At 40.4% G+C, this 24877-nt stretch overlaps 1 protein-coding gene across 1 annotated transcript in view; it reads right to left on the reverse strand.

Moving 5' to 3' along the window:
• Positions 1–10697: 10697 nt before the first annotated feature.
• LOC110541067 (uncharacterized) overlaps positions 10698–24877 on the reverse strand; it is a 49567-nt gene continuing 35387 nt past the window's right edge. The window contains exons 7-12 of the mRNA XM_060390520.1: positions 15192–15413; positions 14239–14372; positions 13420–13493; positions 13229–13336; positions 10943–11047; positions 10698–10819 (exon numbers count right to left, since the gene is read on the reverse strand). Of these exons, the coding sequence (XP_060246503.1) occupies positions 10791–10819; positions 10943–11047; positions 13229–13336; positions 13420–13493; positions 14239–14372; positions 15192–15413 (672 nt within the window). The 3' untranslated portion in view covers positions 10698–10790. The remainder of the gene's footprint in view (positions 10820–10942; positions 11048–13228; positions 13337–13419; positions 13494–14238; positions 14373–15191; positions 15414–24877) is intronic.

The raw sequence follows: 24877 nt of genomic DNA on the forward strand, positions 1-24877 counted from the left end.
TTGATTTTCCTCTACCAGGCCTGTATACTCTTGTTTTCATTTCTGATTTTCAGTTACTTGTTAGGTTTTTCAGCGTATCTGCCCCAATCTGCAGACTAACATGAACTGGTTCTGGAGATGTATATCACAGGGTTCAGCCTTATAGAGATTTTTTTAAATTTTTTAAAATATTTATTCATTATATATCCTGATTGAAGCCTCCTCCCTCAACTCCTCCCTCTCTCTTTCCCCCTATTCCCTTCCCCTAATCCACTGAAAGGGGGATGTCTCCTCCTCTGCCATCTGTCCGTAGCTTAGCAAGTCTCATTAGGACTGCCTGGATCCTCTTCCTCTGTGGCCTGGCAAGGCTGCATCACCAGGAACAAGTGACCAAAGAGCAGGCCATCAAGGGGCAGCCTCTGGCCCCTCTTTTGGGAACCCAAGTAAGAGACTGAGCTACCAATCAGCTACATCTGAGCGGGGGTCTAGGTCCTCTCCATTCATGGTCCTTGGATGGTGCGTCAGTCTCTGTAGGACCACCTGGGCTCAGATTTTTTGATGGCCTCCTTGTGCAGCTCCAGTCTCCTCTGTGTCCTTCTATCCACACCCCCATCTTCCATAAGACTCCCTGCGCTCTGCCCAAAGTTTGGTTGTGAGTCTCAGCACCTGCTTCAATCCCCTGTTGGGTGGAGCCTTTCAGAAGACCCTTGATTGTAGGCTTCCATCCTGCTTCCTCTCTTCCACAACTTCTGGTATCTGTCCTGTTTGCCACTCTGACAAGATTTAAGATTCTTCTCAGCACCTCACTGAACCTTCTCCAAAATAGACCTTACAGAGATTTAAATGTCCTTCGGTTATGGATAATATTTAAAAATCATCACAGAGTATATTACTTCACTGAAAAGCCAAAGAAAAAGATAATATGTACTAAAAATAAGTAAGAAGTAAAGTATGTTGATTAGAGACTACTATTGTTTATTTCACAGTATAAAGGTGTCTGTAACAGAAGCAGCTAACAGGGTGATCATAAATATACAGGACAAAAGGGATCCTCTGGCTAAAATCTCCCAACATTAACTCCAACATCATAGTCCTATTGTGGTGTTATAATCCACTGGGATTAGGCTCAATTCAAAGTTAGATTAAATGATTTTATTCTTACTGCTGGCAGAAGGACTGCAGCCTTGGAATCAAACATCGTGTCATGTGGTTTTAAAGTGGACATCAGAAAAATATGTATTGCAACTATCCTTAGAATCCACAGCTGGGCAAGAAAATTGCTTCACTTTTCTCAGTTGTTTTTTACTTTTGCACAATATATTAACAACAACAACAAACCATTCCGTTCTTTTCCCATAGTGATAAGCAACTGTACAGAAGCAAAAGCAGCTCTTACCACCTCACAGCCATCATACTCTTCTCATCTCACCTGCAAGCCGCTGGGATCTTCCAGAGAGCCCAGAGCAACACATGGTTTAAGGGCTGGCTGGCTTCATATTAACTTCCTGGAGTCATCACAGGGGCCTGTGTCAATTATCACTCAGGTCTGAGCACTCAAATGACTGGGATGGAGCAGTTCATTTTTGGGCAGGCGGAAACACAGTGCCATCAGGTTCTAGCCCCTCAGTTTCAACAGGGCGTTCTCAGCTAAATTCTGCCAGGTGATGCAAACATAAATTTGATGATTATAATAAAAAATCTAACTCTATGTAATACATAAGTTATACAGGCTATCTTATATGTTCTATATCACTTACCCACAAGTTACAAGGACTAATGTATTAACAATAGGTACACATATGACATTAATTCATTGTCTTACTCTATGTGCATAATTTGGATTTGATCCACTTATTAAGGTGATAATGCACAATGTCTTTCAAACTGAAAAAACTCTGCTGTCTTCAGAATTCCAACTGTGCCTGCTTACAGTAAGTAGAGCGAGATTTTTAAAATACTCCTTTAAATAAGGAGGACATAGACAAGTTAGTTGGGCCTTCATCTGAGTGTCCAGTGACTACTACAGGCTGGTTGTACGGAATTAGGCCCCAGTTTTCTGGGACCTCAAGATATCTATGGTTGAAAGTTTTAGTACTAAAAAAGGCACAATTCAAAATTGTTTCTCTCTCTCTCTCTCTCTCTCTCTCTCTCTCTCTCTCATATTACATTCTAACCACAGTTTCCCCTTTCTCTTCTCTCCCAGATACCCAACCTCTCTTTCCATCACTCCTCTTTGATTTCCTCTTAGAAAGGACAGGCCTCCTTGGGATAGCAAACAAACAGAATATCAAGTTAAAATAAAATTAGACAACTCTCCTTGAATTAATGGAAGAAGTGACCCAGTGAAAGAAAAAGATTACAAAAGCAGGCAAAAGAATAAGAGACAGCCTCCACTCCCACTATTGTGAGTCATACAAGAAGTCCAAAAAATACATCCGTAATATATATGCAGAGGGCCTAGGCCAGACCCATGAGGGTTCCCTGATGTGGGTCCAGTCTTTGTGAGCCCCTCTGGACTAAGATTAGTTGATTCTGAGTGTTTTCTGACAGTGTCCTTGTCCTCTCTGGTTCCTACAATCTTTCCTCTCCCTCATTCACAGGATTCCCCAAGCTCCACCTAATATTTGACTGTGGGTCTTTGCATCTGTTTCCATCAGTTGCTAAATTAAGATTTTTTTAATGATACTTATGCTAGACTCCTGTCTAGCAGTATAGTAGAATATCATTAGAAATCATTTTTCTGTCTTTTTTTTTTCTTTGCTGGTAGTGTTTGGCTCTATCCTAGGAGTCTGGGCTATGCAGCATCTGTTCCTGGCCCTCGAGGCAGTGTCGGGGTGAACTTTCTCTTGTGGTGTAGGTCTCAAGCTGGACAACTCATTGGTTGGCCACTCCCCTAATTTCTGAACCACCTTTATGACAGCACATCTTGTAGGCAGGACAGATTGTAGGTTTTGAGGCTAGGTCAGTTACAGGAGATGGCAGGTCTGGCTCCATGTCCCCCTTACTAGGAGTCTTAGCTAGGGTAACCCTCATAGATTTCTGAGTTCCCATTGCTGAAATGCTCCCAAATTCCAGTTGTCTCTCCAAGTATTCTCTTCTTCCATCATCACATCACCTGATTCCCTTTTTTCCAATCCCCACCTGCATCCAGTCTAATCTTAAAATCTATTCTATTTCCTCATCCCAGGGAGATTCATGTGTGTGCTCCCTCCACAGCCCTTCTCGTTAGTTAGCCTCTCTGGGTCTGTGGGTTGTGGCATGATTATCCTATACTTTACAGCTAATATCCACTTATAAGTGAATACATGGATGCTGGTCATTCTGGGTCTGGGTTACCTCACTCATGATGATTTTTTTTTCTAGCTCCATCCATCTGCCTGCAGATTTCATGATATTTTTTTTAACAGCGGAGTATTGCTCCATTGTGTAATTGTACCACATTATCATTATCCATTCTTTGTTTGAATGATATCTGGGTTGTTTCAAGTTTCTGGCTATTATGAATAAAGCAGCTATGAACATAGTTAAGCTAGTGTCCTTGGGGTAGGATAGGATATCCTTTGTGTTATGCTGAAGAGTAGTTGTTTAGCTGGGTGTTGAGGTAGCTATATTCCCAGTTTTCTGAGGAACCTCCATATTGATTTGCATAGGGTATGTGCAAGTCAGTACTCCCACGAGAATGGAGGAGTGTTCCCCTTGCTCTACATTCTTGCCTGCATGAGTTGTCACTTGTGTTTTTTATCTTAGCCTGTCTGGCAAGTGTAAGATGGAATATCAAAGTAATTTTGGTTTCCATTTTCCTGATAACCAAGGATGTTGAACATTTCTTTGACTTCTCAGTCATTAGATATTTACTGGCTGTTCTCTGTTTAAACTCTACCCTATTTGTTTATTGTTATTATTTCTTTTGTTGATGTATAGTTTCTTGTGTAGGCTTAAATTTTTCACCAAACCTACTTTATTTAGGGTCCTTAAGCACCTTTACCTTCCTTCCAACCTCCCACAACCTTAGGTAGAAGATTAGTAGTGAAAAGAGCTGTAGTCCTCTTTTATTTACTTCCTGATGATTAGGGTCGATGGGTCATTAGGGGATTACCAGACTCAATTGTCGGGATACCAGCAGTCCAGTCTAAAGGCCGATACAAAGCAGCCACATGAAGTCAGTGAAAGCTGAAAGACTCAGTTGGCTTGCCCGGAGAAGATCTCTGGAACGTTTCTCTCTGTGAAGTCAAGTGTCAAAGCATGAAGGTAAGCACAGCAGTGTCAATCTGAAAAGTGATGTGTCACTGTGTGTGGGCCTCTCTATGTGTCCTCTCCTCAGAGTCCACCCACAGATGTTCTCAGCTGGCCAAAGTCACACCTCTCACATGAGAGAGCAAAACATCACTTGCTCTCTCACAAGCCAACCTACAGCAAAACATCACATGCCCAGCTTGAAGCAAAACATCACATGACCAAACTGAGTCCAGAAACTTCTACTTCATTCTTGAGTTCTTTACATATTTCAGATATTGGTGAAGATATTTTCTCATTCTTTAGGCTGCTGTTGTGTCCTATTCACGGTGTCATTTACCTTACAGAAGCTTTTCCGTTTCCTAAGGTCCCATTTATTAATTGTTGATTTAGTGTCTGCACTACTTGTTTTTAGTTCAGGAAGTTGTCTCCTGTGCCAAGGTGTTCAAAGGCATTTCCTGCTTTCTCTTCTATCAAGTTCAGTGTACCTGGTTTTATGTTGAGTTTTTTGATCCACTTGCAAATTTGAGTCTTGTTCAGGGTGATAGATATTTATCTTTTTGCACATGTCTACATGCTGACATCCAGCTAGAACAGCACCTGTTGTTTTTTATTTTAATTTTATGTTTTATGTTAATTATAGTTTATTCATTTTGTATCCCAGCTGTAGCTCCTCGCAATCCCACCCTCCCTCCCTCATTTCCTCCCATGCCCTTCTCCAAGCCCACCGATAGGGGAGGTCCTCCTCCTATCAGGTCTCATCAGGACTGGCTTCATTGTATTCCTCTGTGGATGGTAAGGCTGCTCCCCCATCAGGGGGAGGTATCAAAGAGCTAGCCGCTGAGTTCATGTCAGAGACAGTCCCTGTTCCCCCTACTAGGGAACCCCACTTGGACACTGAGCTGCCATGGACTATATCTGTGTAGGGGTTCTAAGTTATCTCCATGCATGGTCCTTATTTGGAGTATCAGTCTCAGAAAAGATCCCTGGGCCCAGATTTTTTGGTTCTGTTGCTCTCCTTGTGGAGCACCTGTTTTCTCCAAGAGCTCCCCTTCTTTAATAAGATTCCCTGCACTCTGCCCAAAGTTTGGTTATGAGCCTTGGCATCTGCTTTGATACCCTGCTGGGTAGAGTCTTTCAGAGGTCCTCTGTGGTAGACTCCTGTCCTGTTTCCTGTTATCTCCCTCTTCCGATGTCCATCCTGTTTGCCTTTCTGAGTGAAGACTGATCATCTTACCCAGAGACCTCCTTCTTGCTTATCTTCCTTAGATGTACAGATTTTAGTATGTTTATCCTATATTATATGTCTAATATCCACTTATAAGTGAGTATATACCATATGTGTCTTTCTGCTTCTGGAATTCTTCACTCAGGATGATGTTTTTTAGATCTCACCATTTGCCTGCAAATTTTATGATTTCCCTATTTTTAATTGTTGAATAGTATTCCATTGTGTAAATGTACCACAATTTCTGTATCCATTCCTTCGTTGAGGGACATATAGGTTTTTTCCAGGTTCTGCCTATTACGGATAAAGCTGCTACGAACATGGTTGAGCCAATGTCCTTGTTAAAGATGGTTTCTTTTTTCATTGTATAATTCTAGCTTCCTTACAAAAAAATGAGCTGTACATATGTGTGTGGGTTTACTTCTAGGTCTTCAAATCGATTCCATTGATCAACCTGTCTGTTTTTATACCAATACTATTTTTTAAAATCAGTATAGCTCTATCTATAGAAGAGCTTGACATCAGAGATGGTGATACCTGTGGAAGTTCCTTTATTGTACAAAATTGTTTTAGCTATCCGAGGATTTTTTTTTCTTCCTTCCTTTTTCTATTTCCTTAGGGGATATAGGACTATTTAATTTATTTAGGTAAATAAATTTATTTGGATAAATAAATCTTTATTCAGCTTTGGTAAGTGGAATCTATCAAGAAAATTGTCCATTTTATTTAGATTTTGAATTTTGTGGAGTATAAGCTTTTGAAGTAAGACCTAGTGATTGTTTGGATTTCATCAGTGTCTGTCATTACGTCTCCCTTTTCATTTCTGATTTTGTTGATTTGGATTGTGTCTTCCTGACTTTTAGTTAGTTTGGCTAAAGATTTGTCTATCTTGTTGGTTTTCTCAAAGAACTCTTGGTTTCATTGTTTTCTTTATTTCTAGTTTATTAATTTCAGCCCTGAGTTTGATTATTTCCAGCCATCTACTCCTCTGGGGTGTGTCTGCTTCTCTTTTAGCTAGGGCTATCAGGTGAGCCAATAAGTTGCTTGTATGAGATGCTTCAAATTTCTTTATGAAAGCACTTAGTGCCATGAACTTTCCTCTTACCACTACTTTTATTGTGTCCCATAAGTTTGGGTATTTTGTGCCTTCATTTTCATTGAATTCTAGGAAGTATTCAATTTCTTTCTTTATTTCTTCCTTGACCCAGTTATCATTTAGTAGACATTTGTTCAGTTTTCATGCGTGTGTAGGTTTTTTACTATTTCTATTATTGTTGAGGTCCACCTTTTGTCCATGGTGGTTTGATAGGATACAAGAGATTATTTCAACCTTCTTGTATCTGTTGAGACTTGCTTTGGGACCAACTATATGGTCTATTTTTAAGAAGGTTCAGTGAGGTGCAGAGAAGAAGATATATTCTTTTGGGTTTGGGTGAAAAGTTCTGTAGATGTCTGTTAGATCTAATTGATTCATGACATCTGTTAGTGTCATTGTTTCTTTGTTTAGTTTCTATTTCGTTGAGCTATTTTTTGGTGAGAGTGTGGTATTGAAGTCTCCCACTATTAATGTGTGTCAATCCAAGTGTGGTTTAAGCTTTATTAATGTTTCTTTTACAAATGTGGGTGCCCTTGTATTTGGGACATAGATGTTCAGAATTGAGATGTCTTCTCAGTGGAATTTTCCTTTGATGAGTATGGAGTGTCCTTTCCCATCTCTTTTGATTAATTTTGGTTGAAAGTCTATTTTATTAGATACTAGTATGGCTACTCCTGTTTGATTCTTGGGTCCATTTGCTTGGAAAACCACATTCCAGCCCTTTCTCTCAGGTAATGTCTATCTTTGTGGTTGAGGTGTGTTTCTTTTATGCAGCAGAATGTTGGGTCCTGTTTATACATCCATTCTGTTAGTCTGTGTCTTTTTATTGGAGAGTTGAGCCCATTGATGCTGAGAGAGATTAATGACCAGTGACTGTCAGTTCTTTTTATTTTGATGTCAGTTGTGGTAGTGTGTTTGTCTACTTTTAGTTTTGCTGTAGTGAAGTTATTTATTTCCTGTTTTTTCCTAGGTGTAGTCACCCTTCTTAGGTTGTATTTTTTTTTCTTCTAGTATCTTCCGTAGGACTGGATTTGGGGGTAAGTACTGTTTAAGTGTGTTTTTGTCATTGACTATCTTGTTTTATCCATCTATGATTATTGAGAGTTTTTGTGGGTATAGTAGACTGGGCTGACATCTGTGGTATATTAGGGTCTGCATAATATCTGTTCAGGCCCTTCTGGCTTTCATAGTCTTTGTTGAGAAATCAGGTATGATTTTGATGAGTTTGCTATTATATGTTATTTGGCCTTTTTCCCTTGCAGATTTTAGTATTTTTCTTTGTTCTGTATATTTAGTGTTTTGATTATTATGTGGTGCGAGGATTTTCTTTTCTGGTCTAATCTAGTAGGTGTTCTGTAGGCCTCTTGTATGCTTATAGGCATCTCTTTCTTTAAAATGAGGAAACTGGTTCACCTAGCTATCTATTCTTAGAAATACCCCTTACTGTTAAGGATCTTAGTCTTCATCAATTACCTTAAATTGTACTTGGAGATACCCCCCCCCACACACACAACACACTTATAGGATAATTAAGTACTATGTTCTCCTTCTTTTGATAGGACCATGCTACTTCATGGAAAATGAGGCACTGTACCACTACATGTAAATCAAGTATCCTTGACCTGTGACCCTAGTGAATCAAAAAACATTCACCCTAGAAATCCCTCCCTTTGCCCAAGGTTTATGAATTCTTGATTTCAAATAAAGGTGCTGGGAGTGCATGCATTAGATTCCAGAGGTGTACTGATCTTGAGGTATGAATGATTGAGGCAATGGAAAAGAATTGTGTAAACATGATATATTGATCCTCTTTTAAGGGAACAGCTGGAGGATGCCTGTCATTTCCCTCTGTTCCTGAACATCTACTGAGTACTACTTCAACACAGTTATGCTTCCTCTCACATTCTGGGACCAGGCACACAGAGCTGATTGCACTAGAATAAGACACTGTGCTCTGCAGCACCACAATTTAGTCAATACAAATGGTGCCTCATAAATCAACTACATACTTTCTGCCCTTAAATACAAATCACCTCAACTTTGTCTCACAGAGAAGCCACCCTGTGACCAAGCCTCCCAAGTTTCATTGGGGCTGCAGTCTACAAGGGGCTTTGCATTTCCCTGAGGTCACTTTGGGGCTGGCCCCTAAAAAGCATTGTTCCTTATAATACTCCCTGATCTGAGAAAGAACTCCAGTGAGTTTTCACAGGAGAGAACTCATCCACTTAACCTGTCTCTGGCTCCCAAGGAAATCTCTTCAATATGTGAGAATCCTGTCCCTTCGCCCTATCTGTGGTGAAAAATTTCTGTAGATAAGCCCTGTTTCCCTCTGCCATGGATTGTTATGAACGAGGTCATACTGCCACTTTCTCTAGGCCATGGTATGTGTTCTGTCAATGAAGTAAGGCCAGCCTGGCTCCATACTTTTGTCCAGTGTGCAGTGATATGCAGGGTACCAGTGTGGGTCCATACCCATGATCCCAATATCCAGAGAAACAAAACAATAGTAGTAGTGTGCAAAGCCATTTGCATCTTTGGGGCACAGCTCCAGAGTGGATGAGCCTCCTTGGTGTCTCACAGCCCTTAGGTTATTTAGTCATGCCAAAATCCAGAGGAATGGGCCAACCCATTCCTTCCAGCAAAGGTGTTGCAGAGTTCCTTATACAGGCCTACTGTGGTTCAATGTCCCCCGAGTGCAATCCCTACCACCACTGTTAACACCAGTTGTGGCTACTCAAGAAACCAGCAGTATTAGGTCTGTCCAGGGATCCTCACAGGAGGAGTAAGTGTCATCATAAATCTCTCACCTGAGGCTCCATCCACTCTCACCTAGGGTATGTAATTCTTCCCCAGGCTAGAATTGTTCTCACCTTATGGGATATTTTATAACATAGAGAGAGTTAAAGGTTAACGGAAGGAGACACCCTATCCATGCTCCTGTGGTGAAATTTCCATGTACCTCTGATAAGATTTTTCAGTTATGTGGCAGGTTTGGGGTTACCCATACTCCTATAACTAACACTTTACTCACCCATTGCCAGAAAGCACAATACTCTTTGGTTCATCAAGTTGGACTTCAAAGGAGTTCTACACTGGTCTGAACTATCTTTGATGAGTCTATCTCCATAGAAAACATTCTTTATCACCATACTTTATTACCAGACTGCCCAAGAGAGCTGACTAGAAGAGACACACAGTTGTAATAGGAAATTTGTAACATCTGTTGCTTTCTGGATCTCTGGGAGCAGGTCCCTTCTTGAACCCTGGCCCCTGGACATGTTCATCCTGGAGTGAGGTTGGATCTTCTAAGGTCCTCTCTTTTCTTCCCTCCTTCCAGTAACACATTCTCTATGGCTGACAATCATTGCCTGGCACTTCACAACAGACAAGGGACAGCACCACTGACTTTTTCAGTGTATTTATCAGGTCGTCATATGTAATAGTCCTGAAACTAATCCATGAAAGGGCTCCAAACTCACTTGAATCATTTCTTCAAAGCCTCTTTCTTCCCTGGAGTTTAAAATGATTATCCATGGAGGATATAAATGCACTTGCTATGAATAACATCAGAAAAGATTATTATATTTGAAAAAGCTCAACACTTTGTTTGTTGTTTTTTTTTTTTTTTATCTTAAGTGCAGAATTGGAGTAAACTTTTCCCCCTCTTTCTCTTGTCTTGGCCACAGGTTTGCATTTTTGGTGTTCTGGACTCTGGTTTCTTTATCTCTGCAGGAGGTGACTACAAGAAAGCTAATTCCCAGATAATGAAGGCCTCAGTAGCAAGCCCAACCTTCTGCATGCACAGAGGTCACAGTGACACTACTACGTGGCTTCTCTCCAGGCCACCATCCATCATCACCAGACAGAACCTCAGGGCAGCACTGAGAACTCAGGTTCTTGAGTGAGTCACACTGGCCCACATACACCTGCATCACTCTTACCCTGCTCAACCTTCACTGGCTGCGATGCAGGCTCTTTCCCCAGTCCCTCTCTCCACCTGCTAACCACTGAGCTCAGTATCCCTGTGTGCCATAGCCCTTTCTTTCTGACAATCAAGGTCAGGTGTGAGCCTCTTTTTATACCTAATTACCAGAGTGTTGGAGCCCAATGAATCATTCTTGACATAGATAGCCAGGAGTATCTATGACCTTTATTAAAAGCAGAGGTGGGAGTGCCCTGTCCTCTCTTGGCACCAGGCGTTCTGTCTTCTGCTGCAGAGAGAGAAAGGTCACAGCGCAGGTATTTATATGTGCACTAGGATTCTTTGTTCAGTTCACAGGAATCTATTTGTGGACCCAGAAAAAAAAAAAACAAAACAGTGGGATGTGAGGGTGTTGACATGGCCAGTGTCTTACAAGAAAATCATGAAGAGAAGGGAAAAAAATCAGCAAAATCTTTCTTATTACCATCATAAGGAGGGTTGATTATGCTTGTTTTGTTCAGGCCTATGCCGACAACGAGTGTTTCAAAATCCAGCAGTAATGTTGAGTCTGCAAAGTGATTACGGCGACCTGCAAACAAGATGAGGATGGGAAGAGGTAAGTGGTGAGTGGGAAGGAGTCTTCCTATGGACAGGTCACTCACAACTCCTTTGGGAGCTCTTCTGTGATACAGGCAGATTCAAGCAACAGACAAGGTGTTTTCACACAAAATTTCCTAAGAAGGATGCTAGGCACATGGGAGCAATCAGGAGGGAATCAAGTTTACATCCTGCTTGAGACAAATACCACCTGAGCACTGGTGAGACTGGAGCACCAACAGTATCCCTCTTCAATGGCTTCTTGTGAAGGTTTCCAACCACTCATCATGGAGGGCAGAGGAAAGATGCAGAATTCTCCCATCCTGAACTCACACCTTGACCCACTTTCTTCCAGGAATAAAGTCAAGTTTAAATTTGACATCATATGTAGCGTGAAGTGGGAAGGTGAGGTATCTTCTGACTGACCACCTCTCTGCCTTTTTTCTGTTTCCAGGTCTTTTTAACAAGACACCATCCCACAATAAGACCCTCAGTAAAACATCATCTGCTCCCAAAATATATACTATAAAAGGGCCCTTGCTTCTCCTTTTTCCAGGTTGATACTTCATATTGGCAAAGTAGGTAGGAAGCTAGAGACACCAATGGTGCTAGAGACAGCACCATGACCCCTGGAATCCTCCGTCACAATGTTATTTTGGCCAGTAGACATCAATAGATGTTTCTATTTAGGGCTCCATGTGTATGCTGAGACACTCTCAGGCTCCTGTTAGAATCTCATGGGTGAAGAGTCTGAAGAAGTTGAAGAGGATGAGAGCAAGGGGGAAAAAAGGACATGTACAGAAATATTTAAGTAGGGCAGGGGAGACAGCTCAGTGGGAGACCTTCTCAAGAAGGATGCTGAGAGCAAGAGTATCAAGAGAATGCTCTTGGTGTTTGGAAGTGTGGTGAAAGCTGCATGTATCAGGAGGGTACAAAGGTCTCAGTGGTTATTGCTGGTGACAGGCAGAGGTCAGATGTCCAGCTGGCATTGGGATCTTTGAAGTCCTGGTATAGCAGTGCCCAGAATGCTCTGTGAAAACAGAGACAGCTTGGGAATTTAGACCAGGAGAGCGGCCCTCCTCAGAATGTTACTGATCACTCAACTAAATCTACACATGCTTAATTTCTGGCTATTCTTGTGTGTGTGTGTGTGTGTGTGTGTGTGTGTGTGTGTGTGTGTGTGTGTGTACTTTTGCATGTCCATGCACTGTTCAGTGAACAATGCTAAATCTTTCCTCATTACTCTTTTGAGAGAGAGTCTATAATAAATCCAAAGCCCCTTTTTTGGGGATGTGCTTTCTGGCCAGCAAAGGCTTTAGGGATGTGCTCTGTAACAGGTATGCTCAGATGTGGCTGGCTTTGTATATTAGTGCTGGGAGTGGAACTTAGGCTCTGTTCCTTGGGGGCGGGGGGGGAATGATACAATACTCCTAGAATCAAAGTCAACAACCTGTTCTCTTTGGTCCATTCTACAAACTGTATACTGTCCAAGTGAAAGACAGAAGTAACTTAAAAGCTGTTTTTGTTTTTTGTTTGTTTGTTTTCTCCCTTGCCCCAGCCAGAGTTAAAAACTGAGTCTCCCGTAACTTATCTGACTTTTCTTTTTCTTTAAATTGGTGATGAGCCATAGACTTTGGGACCTCAGAACTATGTATACAGTTAGCAGAACCAAGAAATGGGAGCTTCGTATTTAGTTAGAAACTGTCTTTGAAGAGAGTAATATAAAAAGACTTACCACAGTTTTCTGAACAGTAAATGGGCATTTTGTAAATAAAACAGGGCTTTGACCAGAGCTGGTGTCTCATGCCAATGGATGCTGGAATCCAGTCCTGCTACCTGATAAGAGCCCACGTCTCCAGTGGACAAGCAATATACCCAGTGACAAAAGATTCCACCTCCGTTCCTGTGCAGTACAAGTGTGCATCAAATGCTGACTGAGAGAAAGGGAATGGTGCTGAGGATAGATGTATGGGCTTGGAAGTGTTTTTTAGAAATCAGGAGCGATCATCTGAAGACTGAGGCCGACAAATCCTTCTTTCAAAGAACCAGTAATCAAAGCAATGATTCACAGGCAAGATCAAGAGCTATTGGAGCAGGAAGTAGCAAGCGACTCTGTACCCAGTGCCCAAGAAAGCCATGCCAATACCAACAAATTGAGCATGGGAAGACACACCCATGAGCATTGCCATCAACTGTACAACATCATTGATGCTGCTCTTTATGTGGGCTAAAGCGAAGTTCTCTCCTCCAATAAACTGTATGATGACATAGTGCCACATCCCTGCAGACAAAGAACAAGCCATGTGACTGTCAGGTTTTCGCCAAAGAGTCTGTGAAATAGAACAATGTAAAATAAGCACTTACAGAGAGTGAAGTAGCAAGGTTTATCTTTTGCTTCATTCATGGCCATCTTGAACTCAACACACCCAATGGGTTTCCTGGACACAGTGAGCAGAAGCATGGTTCTCTCCTTCATACTTGCTTTATCCTGCTCCATTGCCCAGTGCCCAATAGTAAGTTGAGCTTAGCTGCCCCCACTCAATACATACAACAGCCAGCCACAGGCCCAGACTTCCCACAAACCATGTGTTTCCTTCCTGTGTGCTCCACATCAGCGTAGTATGGAAAACACAGATACAGATAGATGCAGAGCCTATGACCAAACCATACTCTAAATTCAAGACAGGCTTCCAACCAATCTACCCCAGTCTATTGTTCATGAGGATGCTAAACTATGCTGGGGTCTCCACAGTTTTCACCAAGGGCCTCTTCCAGATGATTTGATCCTGAATATACCCATGATCTCCCAGGCTCCTAATTTATCCCAGAACCCACTGAAATCCTGAAGCCAGGGACTCCATCCTTACATAGAAGTAAGCTGCATACCCACTGATTTTTTTCTAAAAGCTAGAGCTAGAGCATTGTGCTTAAAAGTTCATGTCATTCCCATTATGCACAACTACAAAATGCATAGGTGGGAACCTATGTCTCCTGTGATAAGCTCAGTGTTCCTGGGCACATCACTTCTGCAGTTACAAGAAGTCACTTGACACATTGCCCAGACAAGATGAGAAAACTCCATTCTCACATCCAATGGACATCTGAATTCGAGAGCATGTGTGTGGTGAGATTGATGAGAACATGTAGCCAAGAGCCAAGCAGAGACTGAGGAAAAGTACTCACGAGATGTTCATCCTGAACTCCAAGTAGCCAATTCTGTTTTTGGCCAATACAAATGGTGGCAGTGGACATCTCAGCTTTGATTCTGGGAGGGGAAGGTTTCCTGCCCAGCGAACTATGTACCAGTTTCCTAAAAGCTAGACAGGGAAAGTCACCACTGAGTAGTAGAACACGAAGGAGAGGGAGAGTCAGTCAAAAAGGTTTCAGAATGTAGCTGAAGTGGGACCTGTGACAGGAGGTGTTTTCAAAGCATCCCAGTGCAGTCTGGAGGGTCAGGGTGACCTTGTTCATGGACATCATTAGTAGGCTGTTTTCAGCAACATAAGGCAGGGGCCTCCCGGGAGATGCTGCTCCTTGGATTAGATATGGCCAGAGCTCTACACTAATCACTTAAAAGAAATAGAAAGAAAAAAACTCACCTAGAAGATAAAGTTGTGGGCAGAGTGGACAGAGATCAGAAATTCCCAGCACTGGTGGCTGATAACACCATGACCACTGAGTACTGGGTCATTGATGATCATACACATCCTAGCTGTGGGTGCCTTGCTCTTGGGGTCTACTCCCTGCACCTTACCACTGTCAGGTACTACTTCCTAAGGACTGAGGTCATCAGTCTTCTCACAAACATTCATTCCTATTTAGGGATATGCTGAACCACAGACATTCTGTTCAATCATGTGGGGTTACAAGAAGGTCATAGGGAGGCTATAGCTGACAAAAGGAGGCAGTGGGTCTCTGTGTGGCAAAATGGACAGGCAGATGCCTCTATTAAGTCATCCTTCTGCCTGTGTGCCACCTGCCCAGCAGAGAATTTGAAAACACCATGTTGGAGGGTGGATTCTGGGACATAACAAGAGGTATACCACCAAAGTCCAACAACAAACCCAGACTCTCACTCTCCAACATAATGCTCTTGAAAATCTTGTTTCTATCTTTAGTTGGTCCAAAGATCTCACCTTGTCTATTGTGGCACACTTCGGCTCGTTAAAGAGGCCTTTGACAGCTGTCAGAGTCAGGCCTATGGTCAGCAGGAACAGCAGCATGTTTGCAATGGTGCTTCTGTCTACCTGGCCTCTGAGAAGCACATTTATCCTATACTGGGTGCCAGACACCCCCACCTGACCAAAGGCTCCATCCACACTGTGAATTGATTGCACTGTTTTCTTTGGACCTGTTGTCTGGCATAGAAGTAAGGATAAATGAGAGGTTGGAACCACTGAGGACTTTAGTCAATACTCTGACCCCAAACTTCTTGGAGCTTAGAAAGAGGTGTGGGTAGCAGCTTTGAGACAAGGTAATAATTTCTGTACAAGACATTTGGCTGTGCCTACACTCATTCTGAGGAAGCCTGTCTGTAAAGAGAATGTTGATTACATTGGAAATTCTGCCCTAGAATACAAAGCCAGAAAGATAACCATGATTCCTGTGTTCCCACCCTTTCATGGCCAGGCCCCACTTCCACTGAAAATAGGGTCTACATACATCCTAATCTTTCCCAGAACTCTCAGATTCAAGCACAACCACCAAACTCTCTACACACATAAATGCTGGACACACAACTGTGTTCTGCAGCCACAACCTTCTGAGCACTGTGCCCTCTTCCTCCAGCACCCTGGCTCCTGTGCCATGTCTTTCCCTCTGAATTAAATTCACAAGGGCTCTGCTGTCCTCTCTTGCCCTCACTGTTTGTCCTCAGTCACCCAGAAGCTGGGAACCAACTATGAACCCAATTCCAATTCATCTTTTCTTAGATCAACTGCCTTTCCTCTTTTCCTACTCCAAGTGAAGCTGGGGGTAAGACCATGGATTAAAGGCCCTCAGCAACTCCTACTCCTCACTTTTTCCTTCTCTTTTACACTAAATAGAAAATTCATTGTCTTTCTTTCTGGAGATATGTGACAGTGTGCATGTGTATATTTGCATTTGCATGTGTCTTTTGGGTAGCCAAATGCAAGAGTGCACTACACTGTTTGTTTGTGTCATCAAGTGGATGACTCTCTCTGTGTGTCAGTGTCTGCCTCTGTGAGTATGCACACTATGCCTTTGTGTGTCTTCGTCTGTGTGTTTATATCTTTATCGTGTTTGTGTGTACCTCTGTGTGATCCTATGTCATTGTGTGTAGGCACTGTTTTTTAAACTCTATTGTGTTTGGGGTTCCTTAATGCCTCTACTTTCCATCCAACCCTCTGACCCTAGTAGGAGAAAGAGAAGGTTTTAAGGGAAAGGGAACACAGACCTCCTTAGACTTAGTTCTGGCTGGTTAGGGTCTTCAGGTTCATTGGGAAAACACCAATCTTAGTTGTTAGGATATCTAGTAGCCCAGCAACAGCAAATGTCAAACACAGCAGCTGAATGAACAAGTAGTCTTCTTATTCCTCTGTCTGTCTCCTTCAAGCCAGTCTCTAGGTTCTTATATTTATACCCTCTCAGAGTCCTCAGAATGCCAATATCTGCAGCTGGCTAAGACCATGCCCCTCTCCAAGTCAAACAAGGTTTTTACCAGCTGGCAAAGACCACACTCCTCATGAAGCAATTATCAGCTGTGCACTGACTAAGGCTGTGCACACTTGGGATTAAAACAGCAACATGTTTACATAACATAACTGAGTTTTTAAAGAAACCAAAACTTCCATGACATTGTGCTTTGAGGAACATGATTGTTCATATGTGACTGTGTATGCATCTCTGTTTCTGTGTGTGTGTGTGTGTTCATGTAAGAGGTTCTGTGTATGAAAATCTATATGGATCAGCACATATATTTCTGTGTTTATGTTCCTGTGCATGTTTCCTGGGTATTCCACACAACCTCTTGTATCTAAACTCCTAGACTAAACTCCTAAACTCCTAGATGGAGGCTCTTTTCTGAGAAACATATGAGCCTCAGCCCTGAAGTCTCTCAAGAAGACATAGGATGCTGGTATTATCCACCCCTTGCTCTTAATCATACCTTAAATCTTCAAGATGCAAACAAGTTATGTGGCCAGCTAACTCATTCATGGTTCAGCTGTTTCAGGTACTATGCCTTCCTCTTTCCACTTTGGATGGTAGCTCCTGAACCACGAGCTGGAATAAATCCCTATTCCATCGTGTTGTTTCTGTTGCACATTTTTTTTCAAGTGACAAGAAGAGGAATTAACACAAGAAATTGGTGCTGAAAAGTAAGATCATCACTTGAGAACCCTGAGAATGTAGGTTTTAGGCTTCTAGAAATTAGGAAGGAAAACCAAAGGAAGGTATAGACAAATATTCCAGATGAACATGCAGACAATGCTCAATTTAATAATGCTCCAAGCAAATTTAATAACACATTAGACCAGTACCATGCAGTTTTTATTACTGTTGCTCTACAGTACAGCATGAGATCAGGGATGGAGATACCTCCAGAAGATCTTTTATTGTAGGGGATAGTTTTAACAATTCTGGGTTACTTGTTATTCCATATGAAGTTGAGGATTTTTCTTTCAAGGTCTGTAAAGAATTGTGTTGGTAATTTGATGGGAATTGCATTGAATCTGTAGATTGCTTTTGGTAAGATGGCCATTTTTACTATATTAATCCTGCCAAGCCATGAGCTGGCATAGAAACAGAATGGTGGATAAATGGAACTGAATAGAAGACCCAGAAATAAACCCACACACTTATAGACACCTGATTTTTTACAAAGATGCCAAAACCATTCAATGGAAAAATGATAACATCTTCAACAAATGGTGCTGGTCTAAGTGGATGTCTACATGTAGAAAAATGCAAATAGATCCATACTTATCACCCTGCACAAAACAGAAGTCCAAGTGGATCAAAGACCTCAATATAAAACCAGACACACTAAACCTGTTAGAAGAAAAAGTGGAGAAGAGCCTGAAACTCATTGGCACAGGTGACAACTTCCTGAACAGAACACTAACAGCATAGGCTCTAAGAGCAACCATCAATGAATGGGACCTCATGAAACTGAAAAGCTTCTGTAAGGAAAGGACACCATTGTCAGAACAAAACGACTACCTACAGATTGGGAAAGGATCTTCACCAACCCTATATCTGACAAAGGGCTAATATCCAGTATATATAAAGAACTAAAGAAGTTAAAAAGCAACAAATTAAGTAATCCAATTAAAAAATGGGAAACAGGACTAAACAGAGAATTCTCGATAGAGGAATATCGAATGGCAGAGAAATGATTAAAGAAATGCTCAACATCATTAGTCATCAGGGAAATGCAAATCAAAACGACCCTGAGATTTCACCTTACACCCATCAAAATGGCTAAGATCAAAAACTCAAGTGGCAGCACATGCTGGAGAGGTTGTGGAGAAAGGGGAACCCTCCTCCACTGCTGGTGGGAATGTAAACTTGTACAACCACTCTGGAAATCAATCTGGTGCTTTCTCAGACAATTAGGAATAGCGCTTCCTCAAGATCCAGCTATACCACTTCTAGGCATATATCCAAAAGAGGCTCAAGTACACAATAAGGATATTTGCTCAACCATGTTTGTAGCAGCTTTATTTATCTGGTCATTGCCAGAAGCTGGAAACAACCAATATGCCCCTCAACTGAGAAATAGATACTGAAAGTATGGTACATTTATACAATGGAATACTACTCAGCAATAAAACAAACAAACAAACAAACAAACAAGGAAATCATGAAATTTGCAGGTAAATGGTGGGAACTGGAAAAGATGATCCTGAGTGAGCTATCCCAGAAGCAGAAAGACACACACGGTACATACTCACTCATATAGACATATAATATAGGATAAACCTACTAAAATCTGTACACCTAAAGAAACTAATCAAGAGGGAGGACTCTGGCTAAAATGCTCAATTCCTATCCAGAAAGGCAAAAAGGATGAACATCAGAAGAAGGAGAAAACAGGGAACAAGTTAGGAGCCTGCCACAGAGGGCCTCTGAAAGGCTCTGCGCTGCAGACTATCAAAGCAGATGTTGAGACTTATGGGCAACCTTTGGGCAGAGTGCAGGGAATCTTATGAAAGAAGTGGGAAATAATAAGATCTGGAGAGGACAGGAACCCCAAAAGGAGAGCAACAGAACCAGAAAATTTGAACACAGAGGTCTTCCCAGAGACTCATACTCCAACCAAGTATGGAGATAACCTAGAACCCCTGTACAGATGTAGCCAATGACAGTTCAGTGTCCAAGTGGGTTCCATAGTACTGGGAACAGGGACTGTCTCTGACATGAACTGATTGCCCTGTTCTTTGATCACCTCCCACTAAGGGGAGAGCAGCCTTGACCAGGCCACAGAGGAAGACAGTGCAGCCACTCCTGATGAGACCCGATAGACTAGGATCAGAAGGAAGGAAAAGAAACCCTCCCCTATCAGTGGACTTGGGGAAGGATATGCGTGGAGAAGGGAGAGAAAGGGTGTTTGGGAGGGGAGGAGTGAGCGAACAAGAGGGGGAATACAAAGTAAATAAAGTGTAATTAATAAAAAAATTTTAAAAAACGGATTAGAAAGATCATTTACTATGATCAAGTTGAATTCATTCCTGGAATACATGGGTGGGTCAACATACGCAACTAAAGAACGCAATACAGAAAAACGGATGCAGTGACAGAGATATCATGATCATGTCCGACTCAGAAAAGCACTTTGACGAAGTCAGCCATTCTTTGTGATATCTGCAAAAAGAAAGTAATAGCAGAATGCACAAAGACACACAATGAAAGCTCTGTTCAAATTTAAGAACAACATTATCCTACATGGAAAAAAACATTATTATTATAATGTCATCAAAGAAAAAATGTTTACATTCTTCACTCTTAATAAGTAATGTTAATGTTTACTCAATAAATAATTTACCCAATAAATAAAATGCAATGTTGACCATTCAATAAGACAAAGAAAAGTGATAAAAGAGATAAAAATAAAAAAGGAAGAAATCAAAACATCACTATTTGATGTTATATAATGGTGACATGATCTTCTATATAAGAGACTTTAGACATTCCACAAGGAAACTTTAAAAACTTATAAACACTTTCACAAAATTATCAAATCAAAATCAAGGTAAAAAACAGTACATTTTCTTTGTACTGTGTCATTATGTATACTGGTATATACATGAATAACATAATAAAGGATAAATCTGATTCTCATCAGTCCAAAAATATTGAGCTTAATGTCTTAGAATGATCCTACCAAAATCGAAAGAACTCCAAAATTTAAAAAATTAGGTAGAAAATGTTATATTGAAGAAAATATTAGAGGTCAGAAATATTTTCCATACTCACAGATGAGTATAATTAATATATGAAAGTTTCTACATTATAAAACACAGTCTACAGATTCAATAATAGTCACATCAAAACCAATATCATTTCTCACAAAAAGACAAAATACAATCCTAAAATTTATATGGAAACACAAGATATCCAAAAGTAATAGCCAAATAGACAAAGTAATCCACTCCTGAGTAAAAAAGCAGAAATGAGAAATATCAGCACTCTAGATTCCTAGTAACAATATAGTAACCAAAACATTGTGGTACTGGCAACAAATAGAAATATTGACCAAAGAGAAAAGAGTAGATGGCATGGGAATGGAGTCACACCTTCTGACCACCTGGTTCTTGACAATTTTGTCAAAAACCTGAATAATGGCACAATGAAAGCTTCTTCAAAAGATGATGATGGGGACATGAAGGTCAGGTCCAAGAACGGAACTGGATCTTCACCTCACACTCAAAAATCAATGAAAAATGAGTCAAAGTTCTTAATGTAGAAGCTGAAACTCTGAAATTGATAGAGAAATTAAAGCCCAGACACCTCAAGCGATGACTGTAGGACAGAAAGTCTAGAAGGGAGCTCAGAAGCTCTAGAAATAAAGCCAAACTTGACAAATGGCATTGGATGCAATTAAAAAGCTTTTTTGAAGGAAGAAACAATGTAAGTGAAAACTGGCGTACATAATGGGATAACCTCTGGCAAGGAATTAATATGAAGAACACATAAAGAGCTAAAAAATAAATTAAAAAAATTTTTAAAAAAACCTAAAAACTAAATCCAAAATCCATACAATCCAATCAATAAATCAGAGACTGAAATAAACATAGTTCTAGATGCTGAAGTATAAATGGGTAATAATGGACAGCAGTACCCCCATGTTCGCAACCTTAGAAATGCTATCTTGGCATTGCTATTCACAGTGTCTTTAGCATGTCTTTAGGACTTGCTTTTGAAAGCTTCTGTATTCTCAGAACAAGAGCACCAGTCTGAACACCTGTAAACTTCTCAAGGCCACAGCAAGACTTGCCTGTGGTAATGTTAGCACAGAAGCTTGCTGAGAGTATGAACTCAGTGGATGGTGGGATTGGTAATTGCTGTGGTCCTGGGAATCACGGCATTAACTTCTTCTGCTACCACAGTTGGAGTTGCTCTTAACAAAAAAGTTCAAACTGCTTAATATGTTAAAGACTGGCATATGCATTCTTGTGAGATTTGGACTCAACAAGATAAGATAGAAGGGGAAAGACTTTATGAGATAGCTAAAATGAGACGAGCTTTAGCTCATTGCCATGTCACTTAGAGGCTTTTCTTTAAGCATTTACTATTAATGGATATGGTTCATGAAATTTTGATGCCTCTAATACATTTCCTATTAATAATTTTCAGTGGTTTTGGCAATCCAGTGTGAGAGGAAATACAAGCTATATAAAATGAGCAATTTCTGTGTCTACTTGCCTGTTGCAATTGCATAAATAATGAGTTAATTCTGACTTATCTGGAACAATTTCACCAGTTTCTATACGTAAATATATAGAAAATGTAAATGTAGATATAAATGCAAATATATAAACTGCAATTTCTCCATGTTGAGAATCAGCAATTATATTGAGAGCTTCGTGAAAATCTAATTATACCATAAGGATTGCATACAGTTTTGATTTTTGAACAGAATAGGACCTTTGAACTATTTTAATTATGTTTTCTGGTTTATAACCTGCCACTACTAATTTATTTGCATCAGAGTAAAATGTGAAAGCTCCAATAGTTGTACTATCCATGGGAGAATTTATTCTGCCCCTTCTATAAATTGAAGTCTTTTGCTTTTAAGATTATTTTTGTGAATTTCTCTCAATTAATTACTGGAAGCTCTCTGCCAGTTATCATCAATCATCCATAGTTGTGAAATTTGAGCCTTTGTATTTGTGACTACAATCTCTGCTGAATCAATTCCTGTCAACTGATGAAGTCTTATTCAGCCTTTTATTTTATTATAATTTTATTATAATTCAAATTTCCTTGTTTTTAATTGCTGAATAGTATTCCATTGTGGAAATGGACCACAATTTTTGTATCCATTCCTCAACTGAGGTACAACTGGGTTGTTTCCAGATTCTGGAATTACAAATAAATCTGCTATAAACATGGTTGAGCAAATGTCCTTGTTGTATACTTGAGTATCTTTTGGATATATGCCTAGGAGTGGTATAGCTGGATCTTGAGGAAGCACTATTCCTAATTGTCTGAGAAAGAGCCAGATTGAGTTCCAGAGTGGTTGTACAAGTTTACATTCCCACCAGCAATGGAGGAGAGTTCCCCTTTCTCCACAGCCTCTCTAGCATGTGTTGTCATTTGAGTTTTTGATCTTAATCTTCTGATGGGTGTAAGGTGAAATCATTTCCCTGGGGACTAAAGATGTTGAGCATTTCCTTAAGTGTTTCTCTGCCATTCAGTATTCCTCTATTGAGGAATTATTCTGTTTAGCTCTGTATTCCATTTTTTAATTGTATTACTTGATTTGTTGCTGTTTAAATTCTTGAGTTCTTTATATATTCTGGATATTAGCCCTCTGTCAGGTATAGGGTTGGTGAAAATCCTTTCCCAATCTATAGGCTGTCGTTTTATTCGGATGACAAATTTTTTCAGTTTCATGAGATTGTTGATCTTAGAGCCTGTGCTGTTGGTGAACTGTTCAGGAAGTTGTCTCCTGTGCAGATCAAAGCTCTTTCCCACTTTTTCTTGTAACAGGTTTTGTGTGTCTGGTTTATTTGTAGGCAAATGGTGAAAACTAGAAAAGAGCATCCTGAGTGAGGTGTCCCAGAAGCAGAAAGACACATATGGTATATACTCACTTATAAGTGGATATTAGACAAATAAAATAGGATAATCATACTAAAATCTGTACACTTAAAAAAGCTAAGCAAGAAAGAGGACCCTGGGTAAGATGCTCAATCTTCATTCAGAAAGGCAAACAGGTTAGACATTGAAGAGGGAGAAAACAGGGAACAGGACAGGAGCCTACCACAGAGGGCCTCTGAAAGACTCTACCCAGCGGGGTATCAAAGCAGATGCTGAGACTCAGCCAAACTTTGGGCAGAGTGCAGGGAATCTTATAAAAGAAGGGAGAGATAGAAAGACCTGGAGGGAATAGGAGCTCAACAAGTAGAGCAACAGAACCAAAAAATCAGGGCACAAGGGTCTTTTCTGAGACTGATGCTCTAACTAAGGACCACGCATGGATAGAACTTAGAACCCCTGCACAGAGTAGCCCGTTGCAGATCAGTCTCCAAATGGGCTCCCTAGTAAGAGCTGTCTCTGACATGAACTCAGTGGCTGGCTCTTTGATCACCTCCCCTTGAGAGGGGTGGGGAGCAGCCTTACCAGGCCACAGAGGAAGACTATGAAAGACAGTCCTGATGAGACCTGATAGGCTAGGTCAGATGGAAGGAGAGGAAGACCTCCCCTATCAGTGGACTGGAGAAGGGGTATGGGAGGACATGAGGAAGGGAGGAGATGAGGGAGAGAGGGCAAGATTGGGAGGAGGTGAGGGTGGGGCTACAGCTGGGATACAAAGTGAATAAATTATATTAATTTAAAAATTATATTAAAAATAAATAATTTTAAAAAGGAAAAAAGGCCTTAAATAGTAAAGATGATAATAATAATAAAATTATTCAGAAATATTTTTATATAGGTTTTTATCTTTCAGTCTGTTTATGTGGTTAAAATTCTATTCTAAATTATAGTATATACTCTTTGAAAAATTATTCCAGTAGGAAAATGAGTGTAGGGTAAAATAACTAAAACACAGTCAAGTTTAGTGTCTAATCTGTTTACAGACAGATGCAGTCTCTAATCTACCTGGGCAAATCCCTTCTCTGCTTCAGATGTTAATTTTTATGGACTGTTCAAATTTTTATCACCTTTCAGGGTTTGAAACAAATTATTTACCTCTTGAGTAGTTAATCCAATAGTAGATTTTGAAAATCATTGAGTTTTTAATTTACCTTCTAATCTGAGTTTTTGGGGATTAAATTTTTTGTTGACTCAATTTAAATCCTTAATAATTTTCTGAATTTCCTTTCTGTATTTTTCCAGGTGCAATCTGTATTCTCTCCCCAGTCAGGTAAAAATTTTCTTCTTTCATTAAACATTTTTCTGAAGCATCTGTATTGGAATCATCCAATAAAATATCATCCCTGTAATAGTAAATAATGGACTGAGGAAATAGTTTACAAATTATTTCTAGCAGTTTTTAGACAAACTATTGACATAACTTTGGACTATTTAACATTCCCCAAGGAAAATCATTCCATTGATGTCTCTTGTTTATGCAGTAGAACAGTAAAGAAAAAATATTTTAAATTAATAACTACAATAGGCCAATTGGTGG

Source organism: Meriones unguiculatus, chromosome 8, assembly GCF_030254825.1.
Source record: "Meriones unguiculatus strain TT.TT164.6M chromosome 8, Bangor_MerUng_6.1, whole genome shotgun sequence".
In the NCBI taxonomy this organism is placed as follows: Eukaryota; Metazoa; Chordata; class Mammalia; order Rodentia; family Muridae; genus Meriones; species Meriones unguiculatus.